This window comes from Aplidium turbinatum, chromosome 11 (genome assembly GCF_918807975.1).
Source record: "Aplidium turbinatum chromosome 11, kaAplTurb1.1, whole genome shotgun sequence".
Taxonomy (NCBI): Eukaryota; Metazoa; Chordata; class Ascidiacea; order Aplousobranchia; family Polyclinidae; genus Aplidium; species Aplidium turbinatum.
Window position 1 is genome coordinate 13,419,466 of NC_137482.1, and position 19,145 is coordinate 13,438,610.

At 37.0% G+C, this 19,145-nt stretch overlaps 1 protein-coding gene across 1 annotated transcript; it reads left to right on the forward strand.

The window, feature by feature from the left end:
- The first annotated feature begins 1,304 nt into the window (after window positions 1-1,304).
- LOC145779859 (uncharacterized) lies at window positions 1,305-16,122 on the forward strand. The gene is made up of 14 exons (XM_082591523.1): window positions 1,305-1,469; window positions 3,225-3,329; window positions 5,195-5,330; window positions 5,882-6,066; window positions 6,437-6,641; window positions 6,715-6,800; window positions 6,955-6,988; window positions 7,137-7,180; window positions 7,828-7,910; window positions 8,120-8,228; window positions 8,761-8,857; window positions 10,785-10,952; window positions 12,180-12,277; window positions 14,885-16,122. Exons 1-14 carry the CDS (start codon window positions 1,326-1,328, stop codon window positions 15,026-15,028), a joined length of 1,638 nt encoding a protein of 545 aa, XP_082447649.1. The 5' UTR covers window positions 1,305-1,325; the 3' UTR covers window positions 15,029-16,122.
- Window positions 16,123-19,145: the final 3,023 nt, after the last annotated feature.

Genomic DNA, 19,145 nt, shown 5'->3' on the forward strand with positions numbered 1-19,145 from the left:
GCCTGACGTTACCTAGATAGAAGGGTATCGGCAAAAATTACCGAAATTGAACGCATTAGTGTGGTCATCTGCCAATTCCGAGACGCGCAATCACCACATTAGCGATAGAATTCTTTTGAAATGCAGTATGCATGTAAAACGAATGTATTATTTTGTAGACTCTGCGTCTAACGCAAGAACACACTGGCAAAAGTTATATCTTTAGACATGCGTCTCGGAATAATCTGTAGTCACTCAAAACTTTTGAAAACAGTTACGGAAGACGAGTTTCTATGGAAAACTTACAAAAAATCACGGTCAAACAAAGTCTTCTGTTGGAAAAACGTCACCGACATAACGCTGAAAATTCCACCGATATCTTTTCAAGTTACAGTACGAGTTTGGGCATTTGCACATGAATTTTGCGTTAGGAGGGCTTACTGTTCATGAAAGGAAGAAATCCGTAATAATTTATTGCGTCACATTAATGGAACAATAGATATAATAAGAAATTTCTTGCAATAAGCTGCGTTACGTTTTAGCATAAAATGGCAAAACTGTCAGGCAAATCCGGATAAAGCGATAGAGAAAGCGCAACTTTTGTCCGGAATAGGCGAAGATCCGGATTAAATAATCCGGATAATCCGAAGCTGTTTCTCAAGAAAAAGATTACAAATCATTTGTACTTCCAGTTTTATCGGCATTAGGCGAAGATCCGGATTAATCGAATTCGGATTAACCGAGTTCTACTGTATTTGCACAATAATAGTTTAGGTATTTTACATGTTTTTTTATAATAAATTGTTTTCGAAATGCAATTAATAATCACAATGTATGATGAAATCTGCATTGTGAAAGCTTGAGGTCACAATTGTCATTATTATATCAAACTTTGTCACATTTGCATGGCTAATGGCTATATGTCAAATTTAAACAACAAAATTTCAAATATTTCAAAAACCTGCTGTGCCGGAGAAAAATAAGGACATTTTCAAAATCAGCGTCAAAAACCCTTCAAAAGTCGCCCTTTTACGTCTCCATTAAAAACTTCCTGTTGACCAGTGTAATTAAAACACCATTAAAATGAGGAATTACTCAATGTAATATTTCATTTAATTTTTTGATTATAATAATCTTTTTTTTCTAATTATTATATCAAATGTCCCTTAATGTGTTGTCCATGAGTATTGTAATATAGATTAATCATTGTTATCCTGAAATTCATTTGTTCTCATTGTTTATTGGGCTGTATTCATATCATCTTACAATATTAGTATCTACTTCCTGTTAATCTTTTGTCAAATATTGATTGCAGCTACGCGTTATATCTTTTAGTTGTAATTGCAATGGTTTTACATTATCTGTTAAATCTTTTTACTTGTGTTTTCTATTTTCAATGGTCATTTGCATATGGCTTTCTCAATATTGAAGAATTGCAGGAAATGCAATATGCCATAGACATTGTAAACCAACCAGTTAACTCTGAAGAGGTTAGTCTGCTTACTAGTTCATAACCTTGTAAATATATATAGTTTATATACGGTATATACTTTAGTGTAAAAGTTTCTGCAATATCACAAATGGTATTAATTAACGCTATAAAAAGAGTGTTCAATGTCATATCCGATGCTAAGCAAAACAAATTTACTGGCAACCTCCAATTGATGATAAAAAGAATTATGAAAAACTATACATTTGGCTTGATAACAGTCAGTTGACAATCAACTTTAGTAAAACTAACTAAATGCTTTTTAACAATAAAAAGACTAAACTCTCCAGTATGCAGCTTAAATTAAATGATACAATAATTAACGAGGTTGACAATATGTGCTATTTAGGAGTCACAATAGATAACAATCTCAACTGGAATTAGCATACTGATAACCTTTCGAAAAAACTATCCTCTTTTTCTGCCGTACTGAGTCAACTTAGATAATTTATTTCTAAAAAACTTCTCATAAATGTTTATTATAGCATTGTACACTCTCACTTACAATATGGAAGTTTTATCTATTGGGGATGTGCAGTGCACACCCACAAAATACTTGAATAGGATCAAAGTCATAAAAAATAAGGTATATAATTAAAATCGTTACAGGAGCATTTGATATGAAAACGAAATTACTGCCACTCTATCAAGATAATGGTATACTAAATGTAAATTCCACTTATAAACTAGAAATAAGCAAATTCATGTTATTTTATAATAACAAACTGCCAGAAAACTTCTACACTTTCTTCACACATATGTATCCATACATTCATGCAACACCCAATGCTTAAGTTCCCATTTCGCTTTATACTCAACAGGCAACTACCCAATTATTTCAAAAAAGTTTAAAATCTATGGGAAGCAACCCATAAAAATCAATTTACCCCAAAATATGAAGAAAAAAAACACATAAAAAAGGCTACAAGTTGTTTAGTAAAACTTGTAAAAATTACGTCTTCAATAATCAAGAGCTATAGAAGCGACATGCACTACCTAACTTTATCTCCAATGTCATTATTATTTCCTTTTTGCATTTCTTTCTTTCATATTCGTTTTTTTCTGTTTTATCTTCTTTTTTGTTGTGTCAATTTGTCATTTAAAAATGCAATCTTGCTCTCGTATAACCGTTTGAATGAGAGCTTGCTGACTCGATGACCTCCTATGCCATATTAAGGCTACGGTCTTTCGTACACTCTCATTGGATGTTTTTTTTATATATATATATATTTTGTTTCGCATCCAAACAAAAACAAAGGACCATCCATTCAAAGAAATCACTGTCAAAAGTAATTTTAACTGCCTGTTGAATTGTTTGTTGGATTTTCAGAAGGTTTTTGTAATTTGTATCTTTAACATCACACAACTTTTATTTTTGCAGTTTTGATGTTAATTGTTACTTTGTGTAGCGGAACAATGCAATTTAAATTTGAAGAAATCTACACGTTGTATATATACATTTATTTGTGGTGATAACGAATATAATGTTGTGCCATCTGCTGTGGTCCACCTATACTTTTGTAACAAATCAAAGCATATTAAATATAACTTTTTGTGGTGAAACAGATTAAACTGGGTTGGATCAAATCCACACATATGCACAAAGCTGCATGGATTAGGTTTGAGAAGAATGTTTCTCAAATCTCAATGATGAAACATGCTTGCAAGATAAACCTTGGAGTAAAGACATTATTTTTGACTTTTCCTGGCAAAAATCTGTTGATACCAAAACTTTGCTTGATTCATATTTTATCAGGTCAATTTATCAGAGGGACTTAAAGTTGCTTCAAAATATGGACAGAAATATTATTGCAAGCTTCCAGATAAAGCATTGGATATGGTTGATCGGCCACAAAGTGAGGTAGGCTATATGTATGGGCCTTTGTTTTATTAGAAGTGTTAAGTGTCCAAATATATTCCTTTTCATACGCGCCGACTTCCGGGGGGCGCCGCCCCCCGTAAATTTATGGTTGAGGGGCAACAAAAATGGTGATTACAAGTGGTGTTTTAAAGATAAAACACTTCGCGAAAGAGATTTAGATAATTTAAACGGACTTAAAGAATGCCGAAAGCAAGAAAAGCCTACGTTGCTCTTTCCCGCAAAACAGCAGCTGTTCGCATGGCTTTCTCATACGGTATTACGGTATGGAAATTTCAAAGTAGATGGTAGAGTAACTTACGCTGCTGGAATAGTCACGTAACTATTCACGGCAATATTCAGTAAACCCGCTAAATTAGACGCGCTATTTTCAACGAGGTCTTCCCCGCGGGTCTGCTACTATTCGGTGAGTTCCTAACCTCTAACCCTAACCCTAAAACGGCAATGATAATTAGGCTACGGTACCCGATAATTAAGAAAAAAAATTGAAAAAATCCCCCCTTAAGGGATCGGACTTACCGAATCGGACTCACCGAAACGGGCCATTTCGCTTCCCCGCTGTGAGACAATTATGATTCAACAGAACGCATTGTTTTCTTCGCAGTGTCTGAGCATTAAATCGAAAACTGATAAAAGAAAAGGTGTTTAATGGTCTTGGTCGCAGATATTGCCTGCATTAACGACGTCTTTTACCGCTATTATCACCCAGCTAACCTGACATCATTGTTTCATGCGGCCGCTAAGGTTTGACATCGACTTTAACGATCATGGAATGTCACGTAATAATAAGAACGATTATATCCTACACGCAAAAATAAAAAAATGATCTCTTAAAACAGCTCTTTCTGTTTTGTCTCGTGAGCTTTGCAATTGCTCAACAAGTGCATAAAGTTTAGAATTGACAAGAAATCATTGAATTTGAAAATTAAGTTTGAATCACTGCAAATAAACGTATTCAAAACTTTTACTTAGGCCGACGCGATTTCACACTCCGTAATCTACGTCGACAATGATTTTTAGTACGTTGAATAAATTTTGAAAACTGCCGAGCTGGAGACAACAGCATGTCCCGTGTTAGTTGAACTTGCCTTATTGAGGTGAAAGTCACTTGCGAACATCTCGACCTTTACTCGAGTATATAGCCTACTGTATTCAATAAAAGACTACAAAGACTTTCGATAAAAAAGCAGAAGAGAAAACACTTCGCCGTTGTCAACGCTTTGAAAGTAAGCAATTAGCGAAACGAGGTTAATAAAACTGATAGCGGGTTTTCACTCTGCTTGAGATCATGATTTTTTGCGTTTTATTTCGATAACTTCACTGTCTTGATCGTTGTTATTCACTCGCACGAAAAGGAAACGAATCGTCTTGTTTTTCAACTGTTCCAATTATGAGCTAACAATATCAAAATTTTTACGACTAGGCGTACTGCATGCGGTAAACTAATCCTTTCAAGCAGCGGTTCTAATAAATTCGGTTTGCGACCTATTTGTCAATATAAACAAGACACTAAGCTTAATCAAAGACTATTTTAATTGAGTAAACTAGCGTTACGGTTATGACCTCATCACCTTTCTCGCCCCCCAAGGTTTTTTGAAAAGTCGGCGCTTATGTTCCTTTTACTGCTCATACCAAACAGTATTTTATTGAGTTATTTTTCCTAGTAAAGTTAACCTATTCTGAATCTGATATCTTACTAGTAGATTGGTTAATTGGTCATTAATTAACTTTGTTATTATTTTTATTTTAAATTGCAACAATTTTTTTACTTGGCAGACAATAATCTTTGTGCAATGTGCATTGGCAGTAGATAATTGACTTAACATTGATTGCAATTATTTTTTTAGGACAAATTACCTGCAGACTACCCAATTTCAAAGTTACTTGACCCACTGAAGGAGCAGTCCTGTTTGAAATTGGTAAAGGGTTGGTGGACATATGAGTTTTGTTACATGAAGTATCTTCACCAATATCACAGTGAAGGTATGTTGTGCTTTTCCTAAAGTTTCTCCGTTTGCTTGCAGTTCCTGTCTTTTTCTATGTCTTGCTATGTGATAAAGCTTTAGTGAAGAGTTCGCTTTGTTGGACCATAGTTAGACAACACAAAGTAACTTCAACAAGTTTACCATATTTTATTACACAAAGAAATATAACATGATAAAAATAAAATCAAACGTTTTCGACACGTACTTAACTACTTTTGTTTTCACCAGGAATTACTCTAAATCTGCAATACATAAAATGAGAGTTATAAGATAAATCTAACTATGAGTTTGTACTTTTCCGTCCGGAGTGTTGTTTCAGTTATATATAGTGCACAGTCAGATTTATCTTATAATTCTCATTTTATGTATTGCAAATTTAAAGTAATTTCTAATGAGGACACAAGTACGTGTTGAACACGTTTGAGTTTATTTTACTTCTTTCTTTGTGTAATTAAATATGTTAAACCCGTTGGGCGTTGAGGCGTTAAAGTTACTTTGTTTTGTCTGTCTTGCTATTTGACTGCAGAAAATTCTACATTATTTGTTTAGATGGCAAAGTCGTTGGAGACGTAATTAGTCTTGGAGATTATGAAGCGGAGTTTGATTGGAATGATGACCAAAAAGTAAAAGCTAAGCTTTTTAAACGAAAGCATATACAAAAATATCATACACAATATTATCTCAATGGAACTGAATGCAAGATTTTGAACCACAACAGAGATTCCGAGATCAGGGTATGCGAGTTGTGTTTTATTTCCTTGGAGTTTTTCATGCACTAATGTCATAAGGCAATTTAAATTCAAGAAATTCGAGTGCTGTGCAATGTCAGCATTTAAAACTGAAACAAATGTTAATTAGCGGTTTTTGTTGAGTTTTCTAATAAATTCCTGTGTTTCATTGCATTAATGTTCAAAGCTGATGCAAATGATGATCTTCTTTTGCCTAATGCTCCAATCTAGTGGAAATCAGACCTCTTGTCTAAAAAGTAGCTGAATGTTTGTAAGTTAGTTTACAAAACACATTACAAACTGCTACATATCAGAATTTAGTATTAATTTTTACAACATCTCTGAAAGTTTGTATAAACATTGTGCATTTTCTCAGTACTTCTGCGACGAATCCGCTGTTGTGCCATTTATTGAACGCGTAGATGAGCCATTCACTTGCTCTTACATCATCACTGTGAAGACTCATTTGGTTTGTTCCCATCCACATACAAAGTTGGTTACCAAGTCAAAAGCAGACGACATTGTATGCCAACCGTTGCTCTCCAGTATAAACTATCAAAGATTTATCGATCAGCAAACAAGTAAGGGTAACTTTGGCCTTTAAGTTTTATCTAGGTTCGTAAACTACAAACTTACACTTTGTTTCAACTTCAGAAAATACCATTCAAGCATACAAAGACGCCAATGATCTTCTGCAAAGGAAACGAGACAAACTTCGGTTTTTGCTAAGTGAGCTGAAGGTAAAAATTTCTTGTAATAAGTGTTCTTACATAAGACATGCTGAAATGTGAATATGTTTTGCGCATGAAATATAGAAATTGCATTGGTTGCAAGTTTGAAGTCATGTTGTTTGCGATGATGACGTATTGACATTTTTGATGCAAATTATTTTAGACACAAGTTCATTTATGGGACAAGCCTTTATCAAGTGAGTTACCACTTTTATTGCTACAATTTTGACTCTCTAGAGGCGACAGAAGTATTACACAAGAACTTTAGCTCATGCAGTGCGTTACGCCAAGTACGGTATATATACAACATTTAGATTTGTAGTTGATAAAATGTTTGAATTTCAGAAACACATGAAATATTAAAGTCACCAACGCAGGCAGATGTGGAGGTAAGCTGATAAATAGTAAAATGTGGCAAACGAAATCATTTTGTCATATTTTACCTGCATCATCATAATGCTGGCTTTACAGCTTATGATTTTTCTTAACGTTGAATGGCAGTATGCTTACTGAGATTTATTCGCACCTAAGTTATATTTTGACGCTTTCACATGTTATGTTAAACTGCTATTTCAAGGATTTCATGAATTATCCGATGAACTGTACTGAACCTGTAGACGTGTAGTAGACTGATAGAAGGATAGTACACCCATGAGGTTGAAAACAAAATTATCTTATTTTAAAGTTTTCAAAATGTGGTAATTTGTTTGTAGGTTTTCAAACATGTTACGTGTTTATTGGAACGAGGTTTCTCATTTTATTGTCATTTAAATTACCACAAAGTATGGTTCAGTGAAGTTGAGAACGGTGTTTTGTACACAGCTTTAGAACTAGTAGTTCTTAGATATTTTCTATGTTTTTCACAGACTCATTAGTGTGAAAATAAAACAGCTATCTTCCAGCATTTGCTTGACTAGCAGAAAGTTTCCTTTCGTGTGCTCTGAGCATAATTAAAACTATTGCCTCCCGTTTTAATATGTTTGTTTTGTGTTCCATTCCACAATTAAACCAGTGCAAACATATAGTGTATTTCTAGACAACAGATAAAGAAGAGGAACAGCAAATGAAAGTGGACGCCCAAGACCTGGCTATTGATTTCATTCAGCGTTTTGTTCCAGAGTAAGCTAGTTAATTTTATCTGAAAACACACTTTATTTTATGGTTGTGCAAGCGCAGGGCGCTATAACTGAACCGGCATGCCAATTAATCGATTCTTTTTTCATCTCCGCGGTATATTCATGAAAAGAACTTTCACCACTTAAGCTTGGCATGCAAATTGCAAGACATTTTTGGCCATTTTTTTTTCGTTTACTAGTTTTGCTTTGCAGAGATACAATATATGATTTTTCTCGGCAAGTGCAAATGGAATTACTTGAACTGACCGTGGGCGTAATTGTAAAGTTTAAAGAACTACCGTCTGCCGATCTGGCTCGAATTGTGAGTATTCCTAATTACATCAACAGTAATACATTGTAGTGTGACTGACTCAGAGTATTTATCTGCCTGTGTCAACCGTATTACATATTTGACATTGCTTTGCTCCCCACTTTAACTCGTAACAAAGCCTTAGATGGTTTTGGTACCGGGATGCGAGTGTGGCGCCACAGACCATGTCGTCCATGACTGCCCAATCCATCAACCACCACATGGAACGCTTGGACTGAAGGCCCTGGATGACGAGACTGTCGAGTGGCTGATGACATCATGCCCAAACGTAATAGTCCGGAAGAACAGCTCATACGACGAAGAAGATGGTTTTGGTCAAATTGCTTGAACAATCGCTTGTTTTTTGCATTCAAACGTTCGTTTCATGATCGGTCGACTCGTACTATCTGCATTTTTTCTTGGGACCAAGCTTTTTAGAAAGCACTCAAATGGTATTTTCGGATTACTTTTTGTTACATAGCGCCTTCTACTGTATAACTTTGCATTGGGTGAATATTTGGTTTCTATTTATTTTCTATTTCAGGTAAAATTTCAAATCAAAAATTTTCTGGAGCGTCAGGAGTTAAAGTCAGGAGATTTTTTCACAAAAGTCTTACTTGGTCTTAACGATGTTGAATCAAGTAAGCCAAGTGAAGTAGTACTTTTGTGAAACGTTGAATGTAACAAGAAGCCAGCCGATGTTTTGATTGTTGATACATGTGAATCGTGCACTGTTATTGTCAATGAATGAGCAAATTAAGCAGTTTCTCAAATGTGTAGATTAGAGCATGTTTTTGCTGTGATACTGTATGATACTTTAGTACAGGGGCGGGTAACTTTGCATGTTGGCGGGCCTGATATGGAAAAATGAAGTACTTGAAGGGCCGGCCGAACTACAGAATAACTAACAATCACTCTTCTTTGTGTCCGTTCCGCTTTTAAATATTACACTAATCAGCCAAATTTCACTTTGGTCTATTTTTCTGGCTTGCGCTTGAGACTGAATAAGATTCATGCAAGAGACAAAAAAGAAATGGAAAGGCCCTTTATGACGAAACATAACATCTTTGTCAAATGAGTAAAAACCGAAAACAACCAAACATCACAAAGAAAGTAAACTAACAATCATTATTATTTGACGTAGTAAGCAAGTAGTGGAGGATTGCGGCAGACTGGCCGCGGGTCGCATGATCATGTAAGACCGGAAACTGTCTGCGGGCCGCTCAAATCCCGTCGCGGGCCGTATGTTGCCCGTCCCTGCTTTAGTATTTCTTTTACAATAGTTCTTTTATACTGAAGGCGTGAAAAGGACTATGACTAGCCGAAAACGTTCGCTTATTGTTTTTTGTTTTTATATCGTCAAATGTAGTGTTGTTGCTGAGTTATATCTATTTATGGTTTAAAAAGTAACCTCTCTACCCAAATTGTTTTGTTGTCAAGGCGAAGAAATTATTTAAAAATTTTGTTCTCACTACTACGGCTCACTGAAATGGAATCAGTAAAAGCACGGCTGCATAGTCGAGTGTGAGAGCCCAGAAACGTCACTCGAAAGAGCACCGGTTCGACCCCGCTTAAGAGTATGCGGATGTGTTTTTAGCAGGACACTCAAATGCATGCCAGAAGGTGGACACGAAGATTGGCTTCGATGCCTTTCCGTCTACTTAATCTAAATGTTCATTGTTCCGGAATGGCCCGTTTCGGCGAGTCCGATTCGGCGAGTCCGATTCGACTAGTCCGATTCGGCGAGTTCACTATTCGGCGAGAGCCTTTTTCGGCGAGTGCCCTATTCGGCGAGTTTTTGAAATTTTTAAAAGGAAATTATCGGGTACCGTAGCCTAATTACAATTGCCGTTTTTACATCGTTTTAACGTCGCTAAACGTTGAAATCGTGCAGAAAGGAATAAAAATAAAATGTTTGAACTATTAAATTACAATTCGTCATGTCAGTTCAGTTATTTTTATTTTTGACCATCATATCAAAAACAATACACGTCAACATAGCAAAGGTAGAAGCGACAAAACGCGAACGTTAAAACGTGCTTGAATTCGTCATGTCAGTTCAGTTGTTTTTATTTCTGATCATGATATCAAAAACAATTCACGTCAACATAGCAAAGGTGTAGAAAAAGGTAGAAGCGACAAAACGCGAACGTTAAAACGTGCTTGTGACCGAAGTAAGTTATTGAGTTGAAAGAAATTTGGCAAGGTGGCATCACCTTCAGAAAAATTTAAGATATGAAGGAAAAATAAAACAAAGAAAATGTTAGAAAAAAAATAATGTTTATGTCTATAAGTTAGTACTTTTGAATAGTTAAAATCATAGGCGCCTAACTATTTTTTTGGCCGTGGGGGCGAAAGCGTGTTTCATCAGCAGCAACGTAAATTCAGCGAAATGTCACGCAGATGGATGACGTAATTATGTCGTCACTCTAGGATTGCTTTTATTGCCACACTCGGAGTTATCGCTACGTTCGACCTGCCGTTAATTATTATAAACAAAGCTCGACCAAAACACATGCTATGCGTCTGCGTTGGCTAGCGGTTGATGGCTGTACCTGTGCTTTTCAGAATCACCCTCTCACTCTAAGGGAGGAGGAGTACATGTGAAAGTTCGTCACATTCGAGCAATCGGTGACGAATATGACATTGATGACTCCCAAGATCCAGTGATTCAGGAGTTAGAAGAAGATATTGAAAGAGAACTGAAAGATGCCGGGTTATCTTCAGAATCACATGGTAAAAAGATTTCCTTGGTCTAAATTGTATACTTGTCATACAGAATACGAGTCGTATGGTTAACAAACTGAACGACGAATTAACGGTTGCAAATGCGCTAGCAAGTTGTTCAATACTTTAAACTGATTTGCATAAATAATCAGTAATATTATTAAGTCACCTTCTGGTGACAAACAATTCTTATTCAAAAGATTGAAAATAAGGGTGTTTTCCTTATATTCTATGTTCAGTGGTAGATCTAGAATCACATGACTGTACCAATCAAAGTGCATTATTGTGTCTAATAAAGATAAAATTTGTGGGACACTGCCCCTTGACAGACTAACGCTTAAACCTTTTCGGAATGGCTGTTTGCGTCTATCCTTTCTTGCAATGCTTATTTGAAATATCACCACCTCTGTCATTGTAAGTTGAAATTGAGTTACAAAAAGCGACAAAGCAACTCAGCCCCGGTAGCTCAGTTGGTTGAGCACCCGACTTTGTACACGAGAACCTCCAAAATGATGCAGCGCTTAATCGCCTCTCGAGGTGTGCGCTTGAGAAACGCATTTTAAGGACTGCTCTCTGTTCAGCGGCATTTAGTGGATAGAATGATTCACAGACAACTACACCTTACATTCACAGACAACAACCTGCGTAAACTTCACTTTGCCAATCTCGGTAGCCGAGATGCAACTTTACAAAAGGTACCATTAAAAAATCCCCTTTGAGCAACAAAAGAAAAAGGCATATAATAGCGAAGTTAACTCATCGGTTTGTCACTGCCTGACTTGGCGCAGAGGGTTAGGGCGGTGGTAGTCATTGCATTGACGTGGGTTTGATTCCCACCACTGCTATGCTCTCTTTTCTTCCGTAATTACCAAACAAAGTTCGAAGGGGATTTTTTAATGGTACCTTTTGAAAACTTGCAGCCGGGATTTGTGTCAGTGGTTCAAAGCCTTTACAAGTACAGTATGCGAAACTGCCACTGCCTGGCAGAGGCTTTCCCAGTCCTAGGATAAAGATTTAAACCAATAACAAGCAACAACTATAGGCATAATGCCAGCTGGATCTGAATTATTGTGTCATTGGCACACAGCGCACCAGTGTCCAGTAGTCGAACCTAGAACGAGCTACAAGTATTTGCAGGATTTTTATTTACCGTTATGTTTTTTAACATGTAAGTGTGTACGTACATATTCTGCAACAAGCGTAATTATATGAAAAAATGCCGTTTTAAATTTTCAGCCAAGATCGAAGTTCATTTGGTTACTGACAAGGACGGGGAGGAATCTCTTTCGAAAATGCATGCTTTTCATTTTAAAGAAGCTTTGATGAATATAATGGTTTGTCCTTTCTAATAAAACTAAAATAGGCCTATGTTTTTCAGTAGCGGATCAATTTTGTGGAAATAGTTTAGTCAAAGTTAACAAAGAATAAACGTTACAAAAGGTGAACCCTGAATGAAGAGGGAAATCTGAGGCACTTGCACTCAGAAAGTTTTACCACGTATTATTGTATTACTTGCTTTTTGCCAATTGACCTGTCAGTGTAATATTGCTTTCCAGTGAAGACAGGCAATTACATATAATCTTCTTTAATTTTGCTCATTTTTTAGTTTTGAATGTTTAAGAGAACGTGGCCAAGTGCGTTCTTTCCTAGGTCCGCTATCAAACTCTTTAATACTTCGTTTATGATTGTAACTTTGAAACTTACGATTTTGTTTGAAGGTTTTGTACGTGCAAAGCGATTTCGCTTTCATAATGTGCAGAGTTTTGTAAAATAACAACCTGGTCAGGGCTGCGATTTTTTCTTGTCGAACGACCAAAATTTCTGCGTTTATTTGTCGAATAGTAATATGACGTCACAAGAGTCAGATGAGCGTTTGGCCGCGAATTATCGCCCAAGGCAGCAAATTCCGTCATTTTCAAATTGATTTAACGTCTGTAGACGTTGAATCAATGCAAAAATAGCGGAGTTTTCTGTCTGGGGCACAGGTTGTATAGGTGTTCGTCAGAGTCACTTAAGTTTTTAATCGCACGCTGGTTGCGTGATAGCAAAGGAGGATCAAACGCTAAGTTGTGTAGTGTGTACCTACCGGACATGTATATTATTTGTTTTGTTGCAGGAAGAGATCTGTTGCAAATGCGAAACTGAGGATTGCAAAAGAAAACAAACCTTAGGCTATACCGCTAGAGTAACCTACTGCGTGATAGAGATTTTTTCCTTTGGCATCTCTTTAGTCTCGCTTAGTACGTAAATGGTTAGTACGTCATGCAAACACAGTTAGGAGCGAAATATGCAAGTTACCAATAAACACAGCGAAGATAAAGCGAAAAATAAACTGCAGATAAAAGAAAACGGAACAATACTACGATAATACGAAACAACGGCGTAATGTTACAGCTTTTAAGATGTGCCGAGAATGCAAACAAGTCTCTTCGTACAACATTGCAACATACTAAATGCAATCACGTGCGTTGCTGTGTTGCTACAAGAACGAATTAATTAATAACAGTGAAAGGAACGAACATTAGTAACAAGACAAACATTAATGCCAGAACATGCTTGCTGCTAGACCTTGATTTGGCTGCCTCTGTATGACTTTAGACCGGAGATTTCCGGTACTTCTTTTTTTGAAGATAAAAATGCCAACCGTTTGAGAACAGGCAGTCAAGTGCTTTTCGCAACAATGGTTTCGCAAATGAAATCGGTGGGCCGCACATGCCAACGAATAATTCATCTTGAATAGCTTTGTCAGACAGCGGCTTTAATCATGAGTAGTGCAGTGCGTAGCTGGAGCAGAAAGACTCGACGATACATTCGTTGCAAGAGCGCACCAGGTACTTCAAGCAGAACTGCATCTCACTTCAATCCTGGTAAATTTTTTCCTTTGTGAGGACGTTGTACCACAAACTTTCAATCGAAGGAAAAGGATCTTCGGATGCTAGGCGCTGATGAAGCGTGTAGTACAGAGATATGAAGCGTTTCTGGTTAACATCCGCACCCGGGGATTCTAGAAGTCGGCGATCACCAGAGAGCTCATCACTTGTAGGTGTTGAAGAGCGTGCTGACGTGCTACTGTTGCAATAAGTATCTCACATAGTCAATTTTGTTAATTAGCTCATATGGCGAAATACAAACTGGCATAGACGTTGACAACTAAAAATAGCCTACTTCGGATATTTTATTTATACAAGAGACCCGTTGTGTCGAATAGCACGAAACGTGTGTGGCGAAATTTTTGATGTCAGGCGTTAGAACTTCGATCAAAGCATTTTCCTGCAGTGTTCAATATGTTCTTCTGGAAGAGAACTTTCCATAAAAATAGCGGTTTTTATCATCTGTATTTCTGAACATCTGGTCAGAAACTAGGCTGTTTTCTACATGTGAAAAACTTTCGTAACAAGTATCCAACAGTCATTATAACAGAGCAATATTGTTAATTGGGTCAAACGGCGAAATACAAACTGGCATAGACGTTGACAACTAAACGTAGCCTAGGTTATTTCATCTATAGAAGAAACCTGTTGTGTCGAATAGCACAAAACGTGTGTGGCGAAACGTTCGATGCCAGGCGTTAGAACTTCGACCAAAGCATTCTCCCGCAGTGTTCAAAATTTCGGCGCGGAAGCCTTGGGAGTTTCTCGCGGGAAACGTCGCTTTTACGCCTTGCCTTGAAGTACCTGGCGCAAGAAAAATTACGTAAGTCGGCACTCTTATGATTGCATCACGTGATGCCCCCCGATTGTTCCTCGACCTGACGACGTTTAGTCCTCTCTCAGTTTTTTTTCCGTAAGGCACGGCGTTTGTCGAATAGTGACGGCGCGTGTCGAGCGACGTGGTCGCCGAAAAAGGCAAAAATCGCAGCCCTGAACCTGGTTGGTCGTCTATTTTAATTTTTGTGTTAAGACCTGTGATTTGTAAACTATATGATCATATCACGATTTCAGGGAGGAAGTTCGAGAGAAAATAGAGTGAAGGACAAGCTGAAAAGACTAAGTGAAAGCTACAACATGAAATATGTTGATGCTGAGGCCCAGTTTCAAACCAGGCAAAATGAAAATGAAGAAAGTTCACCGGATATTGGCGGATGAATATGAACAGTTAATGTTTGTTTTTCACAAATTGTTGTGTGCAAAATGGTGTGTTGTGCTATTTTTTCTTTAATAAGTTATTCGGAAAACGTTCAAACCCTTTTCTATTGTATCTTTTTTATCGCTAAGTTTTCCAGCGTTTTACTTTGTTGTAACGACAAAAAGGTATGTTTGCTTTACCCCGACGTGTTTTCCCTTTACGTTCTGTCTACATTTTGTGCACTTCTCTGGCGAGTCAGTGACTACTTGGTTGTAGATTATGTTTTGCAAATATCAACTTTTCGGTTGTTCTATGCAAGGATTGTTTTGTTTGTTTTTTATTTTCATTTTGTCAACTGCACAATACGCCAGTGAAATGTTTCATACTTTGAGACCTTGAAAACATTGCTCTAAAAAACATCACAAACAATGTTTTTATCTAGTTCCAACACTGGCCTGGGTAGCTATAAATGAATGATTTAAGACCTTGAAAACATTGCTCTTTTTTCTGTCAAACAAGTTTTGCTTGCTGAGCTGTCAGTGTAATCACCTCCAAAACGTAGCTTTGAGATTAAAATTTAATTCATTTTTTCCATACCAAGCTTTTTGAATGAAGTTAAAAAACAAAGTCACGAAAGAAAAAGTGGAAAAAGGAGTCCTGGATTCTTTACTTGTTGTTATCATAAATGTTATGACAGTAATTTATTGTGTATCTCTATGGGTTCTTAACGAAAACATTGGTTGTGCACAACAAGTGAGTTTCTTGGAAGTTTATGGTGTCGGTGTGAAATACAGATATCAACCATGAAAACATTTCACATTTTCTGATTTAGTTTTACAACTACTCTATATTGTTTACTTCTACTGCCTGATACCATACGCTCAGTAGCGAATCTAGAAAAAGTGACAATGGCACCGGTATTTCAACGACGCAAAAATTCCTGGCGAACTGGACAATGTTGAGATGTAAAAAGAACGAAAGGATTGACGGGGGCTTGTCGTCTGAGATGCTTGCCCTGAAAAATGTCGGCAATTTTGACTTTGTTTTGGTCATTTTTGCGTATTTTTTGTTCAATATTCTGTCTTTATGCTGAAGACGCACACCTTGTATTTAACTAAAGGCATCCAATTAAAACCTCTATGCAGAGTTAGTGCTCCAAGGTTTGGTTTAAATGTCAAACCATTTTTCTCATGGTCACAGAAGAATTTCGCTAACTTTTACGAAGGTTTGTCTAGTAGGGCGGGTGACGAAATCACTTTTTTTGATATCCACCTGCCTCATACGGATTTTGATAGATAGACACCTAAAATTGTTGTATACAAAATTTCAGCTCATTTGAACAATGGTTTGAGATAAGGAAATCGCGTTTAATTTTTGCCAAAAATCGCAAAATTGGGTAAAAATGCAAAATTTTAGATTATGTTCAATCTATATTTTTCCAGTGAAATTTGTTTACTGTGGCCTTATACTTATTTTTTAGACAGTTATGGACTTACTGAAGTAAGTTAGAGCTGCAGAGATTTCATTCTAATATTTATTGTAGTAGTATTAAAAATTAAATTTTTGCCGAAAATCGCAAAATTGGGTAAAAATGCGAACTTTTGGATTGCCTTCAATCTATACTTTTAAAGTAAAGCATGATTTTAAATTATTATTTATGGAAGATATGGACTCACTGCAGATAGTTATAGCTGCAGGAAACTGCATTTTTATTATTTATTGCGGCAGTATTAAAAATTAAATTTTTGCCGAAAATGTCAAAAACAGTAAACTTTGGAGGGTCAAGTGTTGGCTGTCATTGTTAGTGACATAAAATCCTGCTTTGATTCAGATGATGCATGGAGTTTTCGGGAGTTCAATTGGGAAAGAATCATTCCCTCTCTTCTTCTAAATCCAGAAACGGTTTTGCTTGCTTCTGTAACAATCTTAATAGCCCTTTCAATTGACTGGGTGTGATTCGCAATTTTGCCAAACAGTAATGGAACCTTTCTGATTTTTTCCAACTGAAATGATCCAAGCTCCGTTGTTAATCATTTCGGTATAATCCTCCGCTTTAAAATTGAGTGTTGGTACATTGAACTGTCTCACACTGTCATCTCCAAATCTATTTTGACCACGTATCTTTCTTATAGTATCGACCGCTTTTCCTCGTATTATTGGGTCATTGTCAGCGATGATTGCCAGAAGGAGGTTCTCGCTATTGGCACTGTATGCATTTCTTTGCATATAAGGTTTTACAATGTTTTGAATTTTTTCTGGAAGCAGTTTAACTCTTTGCAGTGATTCAAATATATGGCACGGAGCATCTTTGTCGAGTGGCTGACATTTGATCCTAAACCACAATGGAGCATAATTTGTTACAATGAAGTTATCTAAGTGTAGAAGATTCTCACTAGATTTTTCATTCAAATTGTGTTGACTTATATACAAACGACAAACCCTGGATGCAAGTGTAAGCCAGCGAGCATGATTTAGTGGCCCAATTTTTGATTTAATATGTGGTGAACTTCGTCCCGTTGTAATGGTGTGTGTGATCTCGTATAAATATTTTTGGTCGCATGATAAATCTTTAACAACATCGCCAGGTAATTCTGGAAGTGGAAGCCCAGCATCATCAGTTATTGGGGTGAAGTTATTATTGATAGACAAATCTTCAACATTTTTACAAAAACGACCAATAGGTCCTTTGAATGATTCATTTCCAGTGGTTGGCTCGTCCAGTTCAATAAACAAGTTTCGAAATGGCAGCTCGTTTGTGTGTAACTCACAAATCAACTATACTAATCTGTGACCAAATTCTTTTTCAACAAGAGCAATTTACTCCATCGAATCTTCCTGTGTTCACATTAGTTGAATCACAACCAATTAAATGCATACATCGTGTCATATTCTTATTTTTGATCACATCATATATGCAATGGTACTACGACAGTTTATCGAACGACAGTTCATTGAACGACAGTTTATCGAACGACAGTTTATCGAAACGACAGTTTATCGAACGACAATTCATCGAACGACAATTTATCGAAACGACTGTTTATCGAAACGACAGTTTATCGAACGACAGTTTATCGAACGACAATTTATCGAACGACACAGGGCCGTAGCCAGACCGCAGAGCAAGGGGGGCCAACTTTTTTTAAGGGGGGCCGAAAAAATTTAAATGTGCAAAATCATTATAAATGTAGCTGTTGCTCTTGAATGTTTGGATTTTGCCAGGGGGGGCGGATTTGTTTTTAAGGGGGGCGAGCCCTCCCTGCTGGCTAGGGGCCTGGAACAACAGTTAATCGAAAACCTAACCCCCAACCACTAACCCGTAACCCTACCCCTAACTCCTAACCCTACCCTTAACCCCTAACCCTTAAACTCCAACTCCCAACCACTAACCCCTAATTCTCACGTAACCTCTAGCCCCTTCGATGAATTGTCGTTCGATGAACTGTCGTTTCGATAAACTGTCGTTCGATGAACTGTCGTTTCGATGAACTGTCGTTTCGATAAACTGTCGTTTCGATGAATTGTCGTTCGATAAACTGTCTTTCGATAAACTGTCGTTCGATGAACTGTCGTTCGATAAATTGTCTTTCGATAAACTGTCGGGTCACGATATGCAATTAGCTACATCTTGACTGCGTCTACTGTCTGGAGTCACATGTGTTAGAAACTCTCCTAATGTTCTCTTCTTACGAGATGGTGTCCACCAGTTTCATGCCTTTTCTCTATTGTTAGATCTTTTCTCCCATCAAAAAATAAGCCCTGATGTAAAACATATTGCAATGAACTTACAGCTGATTGAACATTTTCGTTTCTTATTGCTTCTTTATCTCTTCTAATTTTGTTGTGATCAATTATTAATTGTGTGTCATCTTTCGTGACCACGCCCAAATCAACAAGGAGCGCAGTACAGATGGCTGCTGTGGCGCGATTCGAAATGCCAAATCTCTCCGATTCGATCACGGTTTTGATGCCAGTCCGTTACAAATCTCTTTTTTTCTTCACTCTGTGATGTTGTTGGAAAATCTGCTTCATATTCTGATTCTGAATTCACAACTGATGCCAAACTTGATGAGCCAGAAAAACTATCAATAGCCTCGTTATTATATGCCTGCGTTGATTGACGTGATCCTTCCACAG

Coding starts and splice junctions, on each gene's coding strand:
- LOC145779859 (XM_082591523.1), top strand. CDS start 1,326: ATGGTTTTACATTATCTGTTAAATCTTTTTACTTGTGTTTTCTATTTT. Junction 1,470..3,224: donor AACCAGTTAACTCTGAAGAG/GTTAGTCTGCTT, acceptor ATATTTTATCAG/GTCAATTTATCAGAGGGACT. Junction 7,911..8,119: donor ATTCAGCGTTTTGTTCCAGA/GTAAGCTAGTTA, acceptor TTTGCTTTGCAG/AGATACAATATATGATTTTT.